The 20430-nt window shown below is 36.9% G+C and overlaps 1 protein-coding gene and 2 long non-coding RNA genes across 9 annotated transcripts in view; 1 reads left to right on the top strand and 2 right to left on the bottom strand.

The window, feature by feature from the left end:
• The window catches only part of LOC110440050 (uncharacterized), a 66613-nt gene extending 60122 nt beyond the window's left edge, over positions 1 to 6491 (bottom strand). For 5 of the 6 annotated variants that reach the window (XR_012385632.1, XR_012385634.1, XR_012385636.1 and 2 more), the window contains exon 1: positions 6388 to 6491. This is a non-coding gene — a long non-coding RNA (uncharacterized lncRNA). Of the gene's footprint in view, positions 1 to 482; positions 663 to 6387 lie in introns of those variants that run through there. The other variant, XR_012385633.1, reaches the window with a different exon arrangement.
• Positions 5895 to 16151, top strand: gjc4b (gap junction protein gamma 4b). Of its 2 annotated transcripts, none has more exons than XM_073911580.1 (3): positions 5895 to 6527; positions 11382 to 12540; positions 15111 to 16151. In XM_073911580.1, the coding sequence occupies exons 2-3, from the start codon at positions 11412 to 11414 to the stop codon at positions 15122 to 15124; spliced, it is 1143 nt and encodes a 380-aa protein (XP_073767681.1). In that variant the 5' UTR covers positions 5895 to 6527; positions 11382 to 11411; the 3' UTR covers positions 15125 to 16151.
• On the bottom strand, positions 15859 to 19842 carry LOC141376207 (uncharacterized). Its single transcript, XR_012385637.1, has 2 exons — positions 18682 to 19842; positions 15859 to 17683 (listed from the first exon to the last, which is right to left on the bottom strand). It is a non-coding gene; the product is annotated as an uncharacterized lncRNA (long non-coding RNA).
• Between the last annotated feature and the right edge of the window lie 588 nt (positions 19843 to 20430).

The following is a 20430-nucleotide window of genomic DNA, read 5'->3' as shown; positions in this document are numbered from 1 at the left end:
TGCAGGTATCTGTGGAGCTTCACTGACTCGGTAGGTGCAGAAAATAGTGTCAAACAGCCATGTGTGTATAGACTACCCTGACGCAAAATGAGGCGAAAATCCTACACGACGGTAATAGTTTGATTGCAGTGTTTACCTGTAGGTACACCACTTCAATAATGCGACTAAAATGGACATACTCTACATGTCTTAATTCTACTTCTGCTTAGTTTGATTATGTCTTTAGTCTGTTTACATGGTACTCTTAATCAGATCAATGTCCTAATTGTATTAAAATCTGATTATTGGTGTCCATGTAAACGTACACAATGTCAAATATACCTTTGATAGAACAAATACTTTAAATGAGCCGATAAATTCTGTCAAGAATCATTGCCACATTGCTGACTAATGCAAAAACTAGACATGAAAACAGCATGCTGCAAGTTGCTTGTGGTCAGGCATTTCCAGAAGCTTTTGCCTCTGCTGGTAATAGAACTCACCCCTTGTGCAAACACGCCTGCCTTGTCACAGAAAAGAATTACTGGCAATCCTGCTTCTTAAAGAGTTTTTCCAGAACATGTAATGAAATGTTATAAAAAACAACATTCATAACACAATCAATGATGGGTTATGTGTGAAATGTAACACTTCCCAAAACCACCAAAACCAATTTTAATTGCAAATCGGATCAATCTTGTGAATTTTATATACTGTCAAGGGAAGGATCACATTCCAAATGCATCAGCATGCTAATTTGTACTGACCGACTACTAAACTAAACGAGCAGCACCTGGATTGAATTTCAAAAGAATGTCAGACAAAAACATGATAACAGCTCCATGGGAGAATCGAATTCCAGAGCTTCAGGCAGTGCAAACTTGCGAACATCTCTCACATTGCCTTACAAATGTAAATTGTTTGCATTTGTTCATCTGATTGGATGTTGATTTTGCCAGAAGCTACAGCTGGATTGTCTAAAGTCTTTGCAATGGCTCTAAAGTTAGAAGCATTGGGTCTTTATGAACTTTTATTTGAACATTACAAGCCAGTATATGTCTAGCAAATCACACATACTAAACACGGCTCATGTGTTGGCCTGTTAAAAACAAACAGAGAAAAGGAAGCCCCCCCTTAAAGCCTCATCCTGCGGAAAACGCAATGGAGGAAAAATCTTTAATAACAACAACTTCCGAGCACCATGCCTGGCAGGAAAAAGGAAAGCTGTTGGGTACTTTTAATGAAATGTTCTGACAGTTTCTTTTTCCTTTCATGAGCCGAATGCAATGCCTGTAATATACCACTCTCAGAAGTCAGTTAAATACTTAAAACAATACTGCCTACAACTATGTACATATTGCTGTCAACATTGCCAGTTATTCATCGTCCTGTTTTTTGGAAGTATGTTGTTGTATTTTGCACTGTTTGTATTTTGTACTGTCTGGAGCCAGCACCTAAGCTTTTCACTCATCATAGCACACATGCTGCTGATGAAGTGACAATAAAAGTGATTTGATTTGATTTTGCCAAAATCTTTCACTTGGGCAGTATGTTTTCAAAAGATAAAGGATCCATACGGTGCCCTAAATGTATATTACCTAAAGAGTTCATATTGTACCCTAAAGGTGCATATTAGTACCTTAAAAGGACAGAAGTGTATCCCCAGGTGTGGTAAAGGTACTCCCCAGGGACAGCTTTTGTACCTTTATTTCTGACAAGTACTTTTTTATATTAAAAAATGGTCTTTAAAAGCCCTCAGAATAGGAGTTTAGGCATTGCTTAATACAAACTTGTCTGTGTGGCTTGACAATAAATGTATTGTTTGTGCACTACATGCTTTGAGAAAATGAATGTCAGCATGACTGACTTATTGTCGTTAAACCCGTCACCACGTGTCAATCTGACAGAAATATTTCACAATGAAACAAGACTATCAGGTCATGTTCTTTCATTGTCTGAGCCACAGTAAAGGAAGCAAAAATCTAAATAACATCAATTATAAAAACTTTACAGGAAAAGGGAAACATGGCACACACACACGCGCGCGCAATAATGTAAAGACCCTTACATTAACAATGATTAACTAAAATGGCCAAACATAATTGGTCAACCAAATTTGTGCTTTTTAGTGTTGTTGTTATTTATGTAAAGCTGCTTTGACACAATCTACATTGTAAAAGCGCTATACAAATAAAGCTGAATTGAATTGAATTATCTGGATGCGACTTGCAGAGGGGTTTGGGGGGGATTGACCCCCCAAATTCCCAAATTAAGGTTTAATCCCCCTAAAGGATGTCAAAACAAGATGTATGGGGGATCCCTACATGAACCTGAGAAAAAGTTCACTCCGATACGTATTTTAAATAACAATGTTAATAATTAAAATAATAGATATCCATTTGGGGGGCGTCACGGTGCTGCAGTGAGTAGCACAATCGTCTCACAGCAAGAAGGTTGCTGGTTCAAGCCCTGGCTGGATCAGTTGGCATTTCTGTGTGGAGTTTGCATGTTCTTCCTGTGTTTGCGTGGGTTTGCTCCGGGTGCTCCATTTTCCACAACAATCCAAAGACATACAGTCCAGGTGAATTGAATAAGCTAATTTGCCCATAGAGTATGTGTAGGAATGCAAGAGTGTATGGGTGTCTCCCAGTGTTAGGTTGTAGCTGGAAGGGCATCTGCTGCGTAAAACATGTGCTGGATAAGTTGGCAGTTCATTTCACTGTGGTGACCCCTGATTAATAAAAGGACTAAGCCGAAAAGAAAATGAATGAATGAATGATTTCAATTTGACCCCCTCTATAACGATTCGTACCATTGTGAACGCATAATTGCGCCAATCAGTTATGAAAAAAAAGTTATTCAACAGTCTGAAACCGGCAGATTTAGAGCACCATAAGAGTTCACAAGACTTATTTCTCATAAAATAGGTCTTAAATTATTTTAACCTATTATGAAATAGGTAAAACCTAAAAGTAAAGTCAAATTAAGATGCATGGTTTGATCAGAAGTAAGCCAAAATAGCTAACCAGGTCAGAATACACTAAAATTTTGTCCCATAAAACACTAAAAATGTAAATATACTTTATTAATATGTTAGATGTAAATTAAATAAATACATCATTTTGATTCACTGAAGCATGAGTTGCACAAACTAATATTACAGAAAAAGTTGATATATATATATTGGCGAGGCAGTGGCGCAGTAGGTAGTGCTGTGACTGTCGCCTCACAGCAAGAAGGTCCCTGGGTCGCTGGTTCGAACGTCGGCTCAGCAGGCGTTTCAGTGTGGAGTTTGCATGTTCTCCCTGCCTTTGCGTGGGTTTCCTCCGGGTGCTCCAGTTTCCCCCACAGTCCAAAGACATGCGGTACAGGTGAATTGGGTAGGTTAAATTGTCCGTAGTGTATGAGTGTGTGTGGATGTTTCCCAGAAATGGGTTGCGGCTGGAAGCGCTTCCGCTGCGTAAAAACTTGCTGGATAAGTTGGTGGTTTTATTTAGCTGTGGCGACCCCGGATTAATAAAGGGACTAAGCCGACAAGAAAATGAATGAATATATATATATATATATATATATATATATATAACGTAATAATTTACTCACCCTGATGCCATTCCAAGCTTGTAACTTCCTTTCTCACAAAAGATGCTCAAGTTGTCTAAACATTGTCCATAATAATGTGAATAATTAACACACTCTCTTGGCAATTTGTAACTATTTTATGTTTCGGGCTCTAATATTTGATCACATTTGTTTCTGATTACACCCCTACTATAGGTGTTGGTTAGAGCCTTCGTGTTTACTTTGGTAAAATGTAAACTTTTTATTCAGGTTGGAATGGAATAGTTTGTAACTTAAAATAGATGCAATGTAATCACTGCATGTTTTAAGCTCAAGTTGCCCACTTGCACTTTGGCTCATAAGGAGAACCAATAGGCTATTTGCACAGCTAGTGTTTTTCAGCCAATGATGAACTTCCGGTGAGAGCTTTATGTGACTATTTTTAATTTCATAAGGTTTCTTTTACAACATCGATGTTGTAATGTAGTTTAAATATAATCAGTTAAATAGACTTAATCATCCATTTGGTTGTTAAAGCGTAAAAAGAGACGAAAGAGCGTTTAAACGCAGGCGCTGTCATTAGCAGCAGGCTAGCGCAGAATTTTATTTTTTTTTTAATACTGGGTAGAAACTAATTTCCATATTCTGAAGACATGTCGCAGAAAAATATAATTTAATGCAGTGCTTCATGTTTGGTCTGATAGCCACTTTATATTAGAAAGAAGATTACTGTTTTTATTTTAAAGAAATCAGATCTTAAACAGGGTGATTTTGTATGGGATGACAATTACCTGAAATTAAAAGTCTGTGTGCATACACGCCATTTAAGTGCTATATAGAAGCTATTTGAACCTGTATTGGTTCTCCAGTGGTTCTGTGGAGTGGTTAAGGTGCTTTATTGACCTTATTCTAAAATGCTGAAATGCGCCTGTTTTATGCGATTGTTTTAGAACTTCCGATTCAGTCGCCTATGGGAGAAATGACTAGGAATAATAAATGACAGAAAATGGTCAAACTACTTGCTCTACAAAACAAATGTTTGCATGACTATACAGACCAAGTAGAAGAATATAATAAGAAAATATCCGTTTGCAACATCAAACAGCAAAACGAGCAGTTTTTAATGTCTAAAAATGAATGGAAGTGAAAGAGCCAAAAAGTCAAAAAGATTTATATGACTGCGCCCACTCGTCGGCGAAGAATAAGGTGAATAGCACACACTATATACAAGATGGTGCGTCCCCTCTGAGTACAAGCAAAAGAACCACTTTTAGTGATACAATGCACCTATCACCTGAACCACCCCAAAGAACCGCTGGAGAACCAAGCACTTAAAGTCATGGTTTTGTTAGAGCTTTGTTTTTTAGAGTGTACAATTATCTCTATAAACCATTTTCATGTAAATTTAACACACTTATATGTAACTTACTTACTCCCAGTGACATTTTTATATTGAAGCTGATATTTAACCACACCATATTAGTGTTTCGTAACATCTAGTTTTGTAACATATAGCCCAAAGCTAATGCAACATTAGATTTTAACATCTAGATCAATGTAACATCTAGCTAAACCCCCAACCTGGAGGACCAGGACATACACACATACATTTTAGCTAACACAATTCACCTACAACACATGTCTTTGGACTGTGGGGGAAACCCACATGAACACGGGGAGAACATGCAAACTCCACAAAGAAATGCCGACTGACCGAGCCGGGGCTTGAACCAGCGACCTTGTTGCTGTTAGGCGGCAGTGTTACCCGCTGCGCCACTGTGTCTACACTAAATTTATAAGCAAATATATATTGTGTGTCTTTTCCACACAACATGAAAGTATTACATCAGTGTCTATCTATCAATATGGATGTTTTTTAAGGGGGATAGAAGGGCTCATTTTGATTAAAGATTATTAAAACAATTCTTTATTTCCATGGACTAGCTTGATAAATTGTAATGCGTGCTAAAGAATAATGCGCGTTAGCAAAATAAACATTGTACATTTAGATTTCATCCAGACCTTAAAAACAAGTGGGCTATAAGCCACTGAAAGTATTACAGTGTCTACCCGTTCACAACTATGATTTTTAAAAGAAATTTAATCTTTAAAAATAAACTTATAATAAATGATGTTGAACAAATAACCTATTTGAGTGTTAAAACTGAGTGTTTTATTTATTATAAATGTGAACAAAATAATAATGTTATGGGGTGCAAATCAATGATGTGACGACAATATTTGAATAAAACAAATCATAAGGCTTGATTGAATACTCTGGCTTTGAGAAAGGGGGTGGGGAGCGGAGGCGGGAGGAGCAGCAGCACATTGGTAAACCCTCTCTTTGTCCTCTCGCTATATGAACCCCGACGGCGCACGGGGAGGAGAAAAACGACCCACATGCTGCCAGACTCCGAATGGGTTAATGAAGAGCGTGTCTTTCATCGTCAAAGATAGCTGAGAAATGTGGTGATATTAAACGCACCAGAACAAACTCTTGCGTAGGACGTAGCTGAGGAAAAGAGTGGAAATCTACTCATCGAGGTATGTTTTTTCCCGCTTTTCAACTGACTGGAATTCGACAGGGACGCGACCAACGGATTTTTTGGTGACATTTCGCGCTTATACACCAAAAATAACAAATATTCTGCTTTGTTGAATGTTTAGTGTTAGGTTTTACGCGTATTTATTTCCACAACTACGCAGTAACAGTTGAGGCAGTGCCTTTAAGTTGTTTTATAAGGAACTGTCGCGTCTTTCTTGCGTCAGACGGAGAACAATAGTAAACTTGTGCGCTTCGCGCAGCTGGATGGTACATTTTCTAGTAATATGAAGGGATAACAGACAAACCTTGCCTCACTGTGTGATGTAACGCATCTTTGCTAGCAATCAAGTCGTTATCGGGTTCCTCTGTTAAGTAAGTGGCGTTGAATAGCCACGCTGCTCTTCGGAATGTTGGCTTTTTTTCTAGGAGCGAATCACCCCTGCAGGTAAAAGCGCGCCACCAATCCACATCGACACGTTGTGCTTGATTGGAGTTTAGTGGTTATCGAAATATTTAGTTTTTCCCTCAAAAAAGTCCTAATTACTATATTATGTTTAAATTTTGACCGTATTATTTACTTAAACTAAATATTGGGCAAGTTTTTGGATTTTATTTATTTTATTATTCGTTATCTCCAAACCTGTTTTAAACCTTTTTGACTTTTTATATTAAGTTTTTTATGTAAAAAAAAAATCTGCTTTTTTTTACTATATATACAGCTGTGGATTTAACAAATAAGTGATTTAAGCAGCTGCTAAGGGCCCCAGGAAATATGGGGGCCCCAAATAAGTACCTAGAATATTCTATAGATAACATCGTTTTCTATCATGTTTTTTTTAATCATTTTTTTTATGGTGAGGGTCTAACAAAAAAAATGATGTAATTATTTCATTCATGCAATTGTCCTACTCCTTGAATTATGGATCAGTCTAGCAGTCAAACCCCGTTTACTTTTAAAACTTTTTCCCCTTTGAACACAATATATTTTATTTTGTGAAAGATTTATAATATTTTGGAGCTGTAAACCTTTCAGGCTAAATAATTCAAATGAATCATTGACTCATGCTGTCTTTTATTAGTTTCAAAAACGCATTTCTTTACAATTTAAAACAACATCATTGGATATCTTTTCTGCTGGTGATGCTTTTGTCGTAAAAAAAAAGAAAAGAAAATTTAAATAAAAAAACCTCACACTTACCTTAGGAACAGTTTTACAGAAAATTTTGGTGGTTTTAAAACATTGACTTTTCCAAACCGCGGTATACCTTAATGTTTATCGTCCCATGCCTAAAATCTGCCTCTGTGTATATAATTTATTGTTAAAGTTTAAGTAACTGATGTTTTCATTGCTTAAAAACCAACATAAATTTTTCTCAATGATAATATTGCCTACTTTTTAGGCATAAATCCACACAAACTTAATATATTGTACGCTTACTCTCACTTTAGTCCTTTCATGGCAGAATATATATATATATATATATATATATATATATATATATAAATCCGTGGTTATTTGGTCAACATTTTGAAAGACAAAACTCACCCTTAGCCTGCATGTTATTCATAAGCGCATGTTTGGTGAGTTTTACTTGGCATGTATAAGTGAAAACAATGCAAACATGGGAGAAATGAACATTACCAGCAATTGCACAGAGCATATGTATGACCATTATTTTTATTTAGCAATTTCAAAATTAAGTGCGACTCCATATCAAACCAAAAAAAAAAAAACTAAGATGATGCTTTGGGGTGAGTTCCAGTCTCCTGTCCTTCCCCCAGAGCTGAAGGAATCTGGATTGGAACGATAACTACTTTCTCAGATGTCTCCACAAAGCCACTCTGTTCCCTCTCTCCTGAAGTTAATGTCTGACGTGGTAATGGTTGCTCCGTGTGGCGTTGCTTGACTTAAGAGGAGTTCAGGGTTAGGCTCTCCCAATCTCTGGACAACATTTGGGGGATAGTTGATCCATTTATGTGGTTCCATTAGTTGTTTTTCTCTGTGGGAATGTTGATATTATTACAATGGAGTCCAGTGTTGTTGATTTTGCTAAAGTTTATAATGACTTTGTAAATCAATTTTATTCTGCTTATGTATGCTTTCAATGTATTCTATATGTATATAAACTTTACATTTTAAAGTAGGTTGACTAGGTTCCTAGTAATCATAGGTGGCATAGTAAAGGTGTATGCACTTTGTTTTGAGATCACACCTTCATAAGATCTCTAAACTAGATGTTTTGACTAGATACTGTTTGGAGCCTTGCTGATGTGTAATTTGAGGGCCAACTGGGCACCAGCTGTGGAATGGTGCAACCACACAATTGTACTGCTTCTGGCAATCGGATATAGCCCTTTGTAGACTACAAATTACAGTGATTTCATGACTTTAAATGGCACTTGCAGTCCCTGTTCTTTTACCACAACAGCGCGGCCCTCACTTCATGCAACTGTCTCTAATAAACCCTTGGTCAGAAGTTGTGGCCATTAGCAGCTCGTCACCACCAGCTCCTTTGAGCTTTATTAGGCTTGGGCTGTAGTGTGAATCCAGGTTCACACAATTCTGGGAAAAGTGGTTCTGTTAAGTAATTTAAAATGCTAATTTGACCTTGTTCATGTTTTTCCCCATAGTTAACTTACTGGCTAGAAATTTGCATTTGGAATTTGACATTTGTCACACTTAAATGTTTATACTGAAGATTTTTGTATAGCAGAGTGATTTAAAGGGGTAGTTCACACAAATAAAATTGTCATTATTTAATCACCCTTTACCTGTTTCAAACTAATTGAAGTTTTTTTTTTTTTTTTAAGTTTTGAACGATGTTTCAGACCTGTAAACATTGACTTTCAGAAAACACATACTATGAATGTTAACAGAACAACAAATCTCAAACTGGTTTGGAACAAGTCAAGGGTGAGGAAATCATGACAGAATTTTCATTTGTGGGTGAACTATCCCTTTAAGTAAAATCCATAAATTCCCTAGGTTTTGAAAACCCACATCCAGTAATCAAAGTCATGGGAAATCAGTGGTCAATAAATAGTTGGAACCCTAGAGAATCATTGAACTTTGTGAAAAATCAAGTCACATTCATGCCTAAAGCATCTCTTGTTTATTTGGAGCCGGTGAGGATTGCATAGTTTGATTAGACCTGTGGATGACCCCATCCTTTTTTTACATTTTAAGCACTTGGGCTCCAGTTTGTGACCAAACCATGTTCAACTGGTTGCCTGTTTCGAGTTTACTTTCTAAGAGCTGCCAAATCCACACTGACTTTTTAGGCCTTGGGTTGCAAAGTAATTTATTTTTGTGTCTCATACATAAAACTTAGGGTCCATTTGCTCAAAATAAGAGCATGTGACGGTTTTAATACGTTGGTGTTATTCACCAGGGGTCTTATTACACAGAGGTGGTAAATTCCTCATGTTAATAATATATCCCCCTCCATCATCCCCCTTTTTTGTTTTAATCTTGTTTAAATGTATTTATTTTCTTGCAATTTATCATTTTATTTTATGTAATGGTATGCCTTTATACACAGTGAGATGATTTTTAACTACAGAACTTGGCAAATGCTGACTTTTGTGAAAGCCTGTTAGAATAATTACCTTTCAGCTCCATCTAGTGGACTAATTCGGCTTCCAATTTGTCCTGATGTGGGACAATAAAGCAGCTGTTACAGACTGTCAACATTTTGCAGAGACATGCATGAAATTGTAAAATTCCCTTCCCTCCTATTTTATATCATTGAATCAAAATAGAGTGGAGGAACTATGACGCCACCTTGTAGGCTAATCGGCTGCTAGCATAAGACTGGTTCCCTAAAATATAAAATCTCTACAGGATTTTCCATTAAGCTTTTCAAAGATTGCAAATAATAAGCTCTGTGTTTAAGCACAGTTTATTACACTTACACATTTTGTCCAACTGGATAATCCTCGCACGAAAATACAACTTTTAGCACTTTTTGATCTTAAATGCAATTGCAAGAATTAAAAAGCTAACATTAGGCTATAAACGGACTACAGTGCCTTCGGGATGTCGTCTGTGACATCAACACCACCCTGCTACAGACAACTTTTAATGCTTATTTTTAAAAATCTAATATATGACAGCTTTACTCACTCGATTTATTATATTATAACCCATGTTATTTATTATAAACAAATACAAATATGCAAAACACATCTGTATATAGATCTAGATGCCTTTTTGGTAGTTTTTTATGTGGGAAATACATTACAGTTTTGTTTTACAGTTGTTGCAAAAGTTTTAACACTGCAAGTACAAATGTGCCTACATAGTATTTCGATGACACGCATAAGTTTATCATGCCTGTGCATACAGCCTGCTTGCCTTTAGTAAAAGGATGACAGAAATGAGGCATGAGGGACAAGTCTATATGGATAGAGAACAACATTCAGGGTTCTTCTTTTTTTTTTTTTTTTTGTTACAAACTACAGCGAAAAGCAGCCCATACCACATATGATATAAATAAAGCAGTAGTGTAAATTATAATATAGAGTTAAATGTTTATTAAAAATCAGTTGATCACATAAAAATTAGTCAGTAAGAATGTATTTGTACAAACTTATTCACACATTTGCATTACTGAGAGCAGGAGAGAAACACTGCACTGGTTAGCAGTATCTCCATAATATTGTTTATGTAAAATAAATGATCATCAAGTTAATCTGTCTTGATGGTCTTTACAAGAGAAGGCATTACCTGCACACAATAAAAATTCACAATTAGAAAAATACTACAAACTATAAAATACTATTTATGAAAATATTTAAATAAGACCTATCCAAAAGCCCAACGCAAGTGGACTGCGTTCCAGACCAGATCAGCTTGATGACGCATGTGTCCAACATCACCTGTAGTCCCATCTAGCAACTTCGTAGCAAATGTCTTTTTTTTTTTTTTTAAGTGTAACCGATTAAAAAAAAAAAATAAATAAAAGTTCCAGGAGTGGGATGTAACTTGTGTGTTTTATGTCGTAGAAAAAAAACCTGAAAATATGTTGAGTTAGTGGTAGCCACGAATCAAATTTAATCGAAATCCCATTTGAAAACCGATTGACTTCGGGACAAGGGAACCGGAACTGCTAAAATGTTAACTCTCTTTCGGGTTTTTGCATACAAATTGACGTCTTAGTTCCTCCACTGGGCTAATATTACTCTTGTCAGGCGATAAGTAGGAAGGTAGGCTATTTTCATGTCATGTAATGTGCTAATTTAAATAATGTGTTGTTGTTTCCAAATACTAATAATTAATATCTTTTTTTTTATGCAGGACTGAGACGGTGGTACTTCTTGAAGCACCATGAGCTGGAGTTTTCTTACGCGGTTGTTGGATGAAATCTCCAACCACTCCACCTTCGTGGGCAAGATATGGCTCACGTTATTCATCATCTTCCGCATTGTTTTGACTGTTGTGGGGGGAGAATCGATATACTACGATGAACAGAGCAAATTTGTGTGTAATACCCAGCAACCTGGTTGTGAGAACGTTTGCTACGATGCATTTGCACCACTCTCTCATGTCCGGTTCTGGGTTTTCCAGATCATTTTGATCACAACCCCCACTATCATGTACTTGGGATTTGCTATGCACAAGATCGCTCGGTCAAATGATGTGGAGTACAGGCCAGTCAACAGGAAACGCATGCCAATGATCAACCGCGGAGCCAACCGGGATTATGAGGAGGCCGAAGACAACGGTGAGGAAGATCCTATGATTATGGAAGAGATCGTGCCTGAGAAAGAAAAGGCTCCAGAGAAGTCTGCTGTTAAACATGACGGCCGGCGGAGAATAAAGCGAGATGGGCTCATGAAGGTGTACATCCTGCAGCTTCTGTCGAGGATTATTTTCGAGGTGGGCTTTCTCTTTGGCCAGTATATCCTGTATGGTTTCGAGGTCGCCCCGTCATACGTGTGCACTCGCAGTCCCTGCCCGCACACCGTAGACTGCTTTGTGTCACGTCCGACAGAGAAAACCATCTTTCTGCTGATTATGTATGCCGTGAGCTGTCTCTGCTTGTCTCTTACGGTGCTGGAGATACTTCATTTGGGCCTCAGCGGAATTCGTGATGCTTTTCGACGACGTGCACGCCATCAAAGTGTTCAGCGCCCACGTGCCCCCATATGCAGACAGGTGCCCACTGCCCCGCCAGGGTACCACACTGCCCTGAAAAAAGACAAGCTGTCTTTGGGAATGAAACCGGAGTATAACTTGGACTCCGGTCGGGAGTCTTTTGGTGACGAGTCGTCATCGCGAGACATTGACCGCCTGCGCAGGCACCTGAAACTGGCTCAGCAACATTTAGATTTGGCCTATCAGAATGGCGAGAGCAGTCCTTCACGCAGCAGCAGCCCAGAGTCCAACGGCACTGCTGTCGAGCAGAACAGACTTAACTTTGCTCAGGAGAAGCAGGGGAGCAAATGTGAAAAAGGTAAGAATGGTAGATATAGGAGATGCACACTTAATATATGCATACAGGAGACTCGAGTTATCAGCCCTCCTATGAAATTTGAATTAAAACCAGATTTTTTTTAAACAATATATTTAATAACCAGTTTCTTTTATGGGTGACATGGTGGCTCAGTGGTTAGCACTGTCGCCTCCCAGCAACAACGTCACTGGTTTGAGTCCCGGCTTGGTCAGTTGGCATTTCTGTGTGGAGTTTGCATGTTCTCCCCTAGTTGGTGTGGGTTTACTCTGGGTGCTCCAGTTCTCCCTACAGACAAAAAATGTGTGCTATAGGTGAATTTGAATATGCTAAATTGGCCTAAGTGTATGAGCGTGCATATGAGAGTGTATAGGTGTTTTTTCCTAGTACTGGGTTGCAGCTGGAAGGGCATCCGCTGCGTAAAACATATGCTGGATAAGTTGGCAGTAAATTCCACTGTGGCGAACTGTGTGTATACTCAAGTTATATTAAATTTATTTTTGTGATGAAAAAGCTGATATTTACCATGTTTAGTATTCAGTGTCATGATCTTTAGAAAGATTGTAATATTTTCTTCTAATATGTTGATTTGGTGTTTTAAATATAATTTGTCAATTTTAAAAAGGTTAGACTTTATAATGAGTTTGTGGAGATTCAATGAGCACGTTTATGGACACCAATAATCCAATTTTAATATGATTGACTACTCTGATTAGGAGTCTACCATGTAAACAGCTGTTTTTGATTTATTAAATCCGATTAAAGTTTTATAATCGAACTAAACAGAAATCAGATTAAGACATGTGGAGTATGCTGATTTTATTGCCATTGAAGTGCATTTTAGTTTTATTAAAGTGCAGTACAGACATGTAAACATTGCAAACAAACTATTATCATTGTGTAGGATTTTCTCAGCATTTTACAGGATACAGGATAGTCAATACACACATTTCTGTTTGACACTATTTTCTGCACCTACCAAGTCCGTAAAGGACCACAGACACCTGCATCACAAAATGCGAAGGTTTTCTTTCCCCATACGGTGTGCGGTATCAAATTCCATGAAAACAACACTAGCAGTTCAGACTGACTTCCAATATCTCGTTTATCACGGGGGCATGCATGAAATGTTCCTGAATGAAAGTAAAAGTGCCAAATTGCAGTTAAAGTCCACAAATTAAAAATGAAACACCCAAAAGTAAATGAAACTCAAAAGAAAATGTTGATAGCGTGGTGACAATGGTGTTAACCAATTATGTGCTATAACATGTAAAACGAGATCATTCAAAAAGCAACTCATGTAAACGCCTTAATCATATTACTGTCTTTTTCAGATTAAGGCATATAATTAGATTACTGATGTCCATGTAAACGTAGTCACTCTGTCACTAAGGTTCAGCTAACATTAAGCTGGACTATGATGATAACAGGTCTGACCAGGGTTACTCATTTTTTAGCTTGCCAGCAATTTGCCACTTCTAGTAGAAGTATAAAACCTATTTCATCCAATTGCTTATGTTGTCTAATTGCTTGTATGTCTCCTAATTGGCACCTATACTCAATGAGCGCAATCATTGTATGACCAAATTAAGGTGTTTGCTTTATTGAATTGTACAAAAATACACACATACCTATCAAATTAGTAGTTTTTAAGTTTTTTAATCAAGTAAAGCTGCGGTCACACTAGAGTTTGATAATGCGATATTCTGTCGTGCGGCTCTGCGAAAAGGGGCGGGAATGAACAAGATTATCAGGCATTAAAAAAAGCAAGCAATTGCTCCATGTTTTAAAGTTCTGTCCATTGAAGTCATGTTTTGATACTAGGTTGGTCTCACGCAGTCAAGTGTTGCGATTTCGCAGATCAGAGTTCACCAAGCTTGAACTTTGCATCGCAGCAACCTGCAAAACTTGACGCATGACCCTGCGTTTTCGGTCTGACGCATTTGCGTGCGTATGAATGGAAGTCTTATGTGGAGAAAAGCCCAGTGTGACCGCAGCTTGAGAGAGTCTTATTTGCCACTTGGGTTTCACCAAAATCCTAAGTTGAAAACCTGTCAATATCCGCTGGAAACTAATGTATCTGAGCTAACCACTTTTGATTGAATCAATGAAGCGCCAAGTAGAGATGGCCTAATATTCAAAAGTTTTGGATAAGTTCATCCAAAAGTTCAACTAATCAAATACGACAGCAGATAATTGCATTTTTTTGTATCTTTTTTTTTTAACCAAAAATAAATCGTAGTAAAAAAAAAATGTTTCCATTCTCCATGTCTTTGTGTTCACTCTAAGGATAGTTCACTCAAATAAAAATGGTCATTTACTCAATCTTCATTTGATCGACCAATTTGAGTTTCTTTCTCCAAAGAAGATATTTTAGTAATTAAACCAAGTCAATGGGTCCCAGCTATCAGCATACTCAACAGCAGAAAGAAACTCATAAAGGCTTAACTACATGAGGGAGAATGTATAATTAGGTTGTTTTTAATTTGTGAGAAGTTAACATATTTGTTGCTTGATAATGTAAATAAATGATTTCCATGTTTTAATATGATGTTGTCTTTTCTCTTTCTCAGGGATCCATGCTTGATTGAGACTCATAGACTATCATTCGTCTGCTTTTCTTTGCAACGGAGCGCCTCACCTGGGATTAGCAATGCTCATCTTGCAAAGTGGAAAGAGTCCAGTTTGTGTGTGTGTGTGTTGTGTGTTTTGTGTTTGGCTGCTGAACATTGAGCGAAGCATCAAGAGACTGAGTGTGGAACCTGTGTCCTACGCACACTGGTGAATCTGTGAGAATGTGTCATGCAGTATTATGGCAAGTGAACGCCATGTAGAAAATCTCAGAAGCAGCATTTCACCAGCCAGTTATACTTGACATCGGCCAGTCTGCCTGATACTCCAAAGTGCCCAAAAGGTAGTTAGGAAAATGTTTGTTATACTCCTCTCTTACTAGGCGACTGTGCAATGTCTCGTTTTTTTATCATCTCTTTTTATTACGTAGGGGGGAAAAAAATCAGTGGTTCTTCCATTTGTTTACCACGCTTCTAATGAAGTGCCAAGGGTTGCATCTCAAAAATGCCTTAAACTGGAGTTTACATATTATCTTTGCCATTCCAAAATGAGATGGACGAGCCAGTGTAAAACCACATCAGAAATGTAGTTTAGTGTAGTTAGAGCATTTCTGTAGTTCTGTGTTTGGAGTAGTGTGTTTGTAACGGAAACCTGGAAAATGCTTGAATACTTGTGAATCAATTATTGATCTGCAAAGAAGCTTTTGATTATTTTATTTGCATATTGTGTACTTGGTTGTATATGAGAATTTTTGCTACTACCCCTATTGGAACTGAAAGTCATGGAGGCGAATGTTTTATATGGTACCAATGCAACTTTGTTTTTCTTTTTGTCTTGAAACTGTTTAAAGTATAAGAGTTTAATGTCTGTCAACACCCAGGTTTTCCAACTTTTGATACTTTTTTCAACAATACTTTTTCAACTTTTGATACTTTTTCAACTTTGATACTTTTTTTTTTTTATATCTTCCAAAACATTTTGTACGATTTTTTGTAAGGTATTTTGTACACTGTCCAAATAAATCTTTTGTTTAAGAATTGCAATCATGCCTAATTTTTCTGTGCTTCTGAAATGGTTGTTTTGGTCTTTTTGGCAACATTTAGATTATAGCAAACATATAAAAGAGCACATTTTGTTGCATTCTGTGACATTCACATATCAGTTATCTGTGATCCCAGAAATAATATTCACATTTCATATCTATGATAATGAGATGGTTATACACTTTATACTTAAAGCGATTGTTCACCCAAAAAAGTTCTCACTATTTACTTCACTCAAGTGGTCTCAAACATTTGGTTGAACACAAAAGCTATTTTGAAAAAGCTGGAAACCTGTAACTATTGACTTCCCTAGTAAAATAAAAATAAATACGATGAAAGTCAGTGGTTACAGGTTTTCAGTATTCAAGATGTCGTATTTTCTGTGTTCAGCAGAAGCAAGAAACAAGAAAATTAGTAAAAGGAGAGTATATTATATATTTGGGTGAAGAATTACTGCAGTTAATTATTGTGGAGACAATGTTTAAATATTTTTTATTATTATTATTTTTGCCAGTGTCAAATAATTTCTTTGATAATTTTAATATCTGTGGATTTAGTGTAGGGCTTCTGCAAGTCTTAAACCCGTTTCCATTCCACAATTTAGGCTTTAAAAGTCCTAAATATGAAAGTTCACACAACTCATGAAATGAACTGCCTTTCAAAGTGTTTCTTATTTTTCAAATAAATGAAATAGTCCATAGTAAACCATCTATTTGATATTCAAAATACATGATCTGACATTATTTAAAATGATTTTTTTAATGTTGTTAAACATTTGGCTGGGGTTGGAATAAGCTTTTTAAAAATGCTGCTAAAACACTGAAGTTGACACAGTTGGTCACAGTTGACTTTTTGCTCCTAGACTTTTATTCTTACGCAAGTGAATGCAACAGACCAAAACGCAAGCTTGTGCGACATGTTTCACTGTTGGCTGTTGCAAAGTTCAAGCTTGGTGAACTCTGACCTGCGAATTCCCATCTTGTGACTGCATGAGACCAATCAATGATTAAAACATGACCTCTCTGTATAGAAACTTTAAATATAGACCAATTGCTTTTTTTAAATGTCTAAACATCTTGTTTAATCCTGCTCTTTATTCCCAGGGCCGTACGACAGAATTTCACATGCTCAAACTCTTGTGTGACAGCGGCATAAGTGTAGTTTTATTTTAATAGGTGGGCGTAGATTTTTTTTTTAATCTAGATTAATCTCACTGTAATCTTGGAATGAATCTACATTAATGGCTCATTTGAATTCTGCCGAAGGCCTTCAGAATGCGTGCTACCCAAATAAGGACTAAATATAAGTCTTTAAGGCCCCGTTTACACTAATGCGTTTTCGTTTTAAAAAGCATAAGTTTTTCTACGCTTACGCCATCCGTCCACACTACGCCCAAGTTCTCGAGCGCCGAAAACGGAGCGTTTTGAAAATGCTGGAGAGGCCGTTTTCTTTCTGAAACGCTGCATCTCCTTCTTAGTGTGGACGAAGAAAAACAGAGACATCTAAAAACGCAGGCGGGACTGCTGAGATACCTGAATCATTCAAGTTACTCGTTTTTGATTGCAGCAGTGATTTCAGCAAAAACAGTTAAATAAGGTTAATTAAACTGCAGACACTGAATGCTAAGAATGAAACGTGAAAGTGTAAGTTATTAAGGTAAAGTTGGTTTTATATTCACACATTCATTCAGTGACAACTTGTGACATTGTTTACCACGGCACTTTGAATATTCTGTCTGAAATAACCAGCAAGTGTGACTTGAAAACAACATTCACACTGTTTAATTGACTGTGAACATGTTAAACTTTGATAGTCATTGGCTGCTAATATGATTTCGCTATTTAGAGTTTGCAAATAACACTTTTATGAAATTATATTAAGGAGAAAATATTAATGTGCGAATATAAAACCAACTTTACCTCTATGTGTAAGTAAACATATTCTGCCGTACAGGTGTAGTTCGCTGTCATGCAGTAGTTTTGCTTGTTGATGACTACCCAGACCTTGTATAGCTCCGTCTTTTTTCCTTGTCTTTGGCTAGGTAGAACCTCGATTTTTAGCACTACAGAATTTTGGATCTGGTAATCATGGAACATTATTTCTTGCACATGACCACACAGAACAACATTTTAGGCATCCAAAGACTTTAACTTTTCTCTTGTAAAAATCACTTGGAGCTTTAATGAGATTCTATATTTGAATGCTGAATGCTTGGTCATTTCGCCCTATCCAATATTCATTAGGAGGGTGTTATCGCAAATGGACCTGTCAGATGAGCGCTGCTCACTTTAATGTTAATTTTGCAGAATCACTGTGCTTATCACTGCGTGACAAGCTGTTATAATACACTGAAAGTATTATGTAATTAATATACATAATATGTAATCAATATATCTTATTTCTAAGACAACAACAAACTTTGTACCGCATCGGATGTCATTCCCTTACTGTTAATGCTAACGCCCCCATTTTTTTTGCCACCTCCCTACGTGCGCATCCTAAATGTTTACAAACATTGTAATACCAATACCTGATTGGGGCTTTTGTGTCATTGCGTATCCTTCCCTTATTCGTCAAGCCTCTATCACATGACTATAACACATGGCTTTAACGCTACCAGAAGACAGTACTGTAAACAACAACATGAGCACAGAAATGGGAGCGTTGTTTGCACTGTTGTCTGTTTTAGGCGCCATTGTGCAGTGATTCATTTGTTAGGTTTAATAACAACTCGACCTCGTCGTCTGTCCACAAAAATACCTCTCTTGCTTTCTTTGCCATCGCGTTCAATGTTCAACCGGCGTTTGTTGACTAACAATAACCAAATGCAGAGCAAGACGCATGCTTTCTGTTTATACAAGAATGCGCATGCCCAGAGAATGGTCACATGATACACGTTTTTGGTGGAGTAGTGTGGACGGAGATATGTTCAGAGACGCTAGGTAAAACACTAGTGTGGACACGGATCGTTTTTGATCTAAAACGCCGTTTTAATACTAAAACGCACTAGTGTAAACGGGGGCTAAGAACGGGCGTATTCGACCAGAAGATCATCTCCTGTTTCCAAAATGCATCACAAACTGCTTGCGAAACTGTTTTACTATAATAATTGGTGATGAAAATAAATTGTTTAATAAGACGTACTTGTGTTTTCTAACTGTTAAATCAGTTAAACATGAACTTTAAACTGTTGGCCTACATAAGCTCGAAACTGATTTTTGATCACCTTAATCCCAGTAAAGTCATAACTCATGCTCTCACTCATGCCATCAGGCAGGCGTTACAGAAGTCTGAGGAGCAAATCAGTGCAGTTTCGAGATAGTTTTTATCCTGTCATTATAAGACTTTTAAACAATACCATTTCTTAAGCATTGTTGAAAGCTAGTGTTAAATAATAAATAAATTTGTTAAACTAGCATAAATTGTTAATATTACAACAAATGGTGAAATAGGTATTTAAGTATTAAGTTATTCTCTTCAGAGATTTTTTAAAAATGGGTTATCTTATATAATTATATTTTTTATATTTTATGGAATTATAAAAGCTTATTTATCATGTTAGGATTTTATCGTGTTTTTATAGTGATGTTTTTTATGTTCTTGTTGGGTCTGTTGCAACGTAATTTCGTTCTGCATTACAATTCTATTGTGAGGATTTGAATGACATAAATAAAGGAAACTGAAACTAAACTAAACAGAAATGGAATTAAGGCGTAGAGTATGCATATATTGGTGGCATTATTGAAGTAAACACCGCAATCAAACTATTACCGTCATGTGGGATTTTCAGCCATATTATCCGACAAGATCCACAAGCACGCAAACACATCAAGAAATGCAGAAGTTTTTTTTCTTTCCATTTGGCGTGCATTATTAAATTCCAAAACACTCACCAGTCCTTACTTCTTATTTGCGTCTAATACCCCAGTTTGTCACAAGGCCATGAATTAAATGTTAAAAGTGAATGAATTAAATTAAAAGTGAAACTGCTGAACTACAGTTAAAGTCACCCAAAGTTAAAGGAAACTCTTACATGAAAGCACTTCACGTAAACACCTTAATTATATTATTGTCTATTAAGGCAAATAACTAGATTACAGATGTGCATGTTAGCGTTGTCATTAGTGTCTTTGAAGTAAGTAAAAGATCCAGGGCACTTTTTTGTCAGACGACTCACCGGTCAGGTATACATCCACTCCAAAATATCAGGGTAAAGTCTTCAGATTGTGTAGAATAGACCCATCTCCCAACCCAACATTGAGAATAGATTAAAAGCTAT

Source organism: Danio rerio, chromosome 9 (genome assembly GCF_049306965.1).
Source record: "Danio rerio strain Tuebingen ecotype United States chromosome 9, GRCz12tu, whole genome shotgun sequence".
Lineage (NCBI taxonomy): Eukaryota > Metazoa > Chordata > Actinopteri > Cypriniformes > Danionidae > Danio > Danio rerio.
This window is presented reverse-complemented; position numbering and strand designations above follow the sequence as displayed.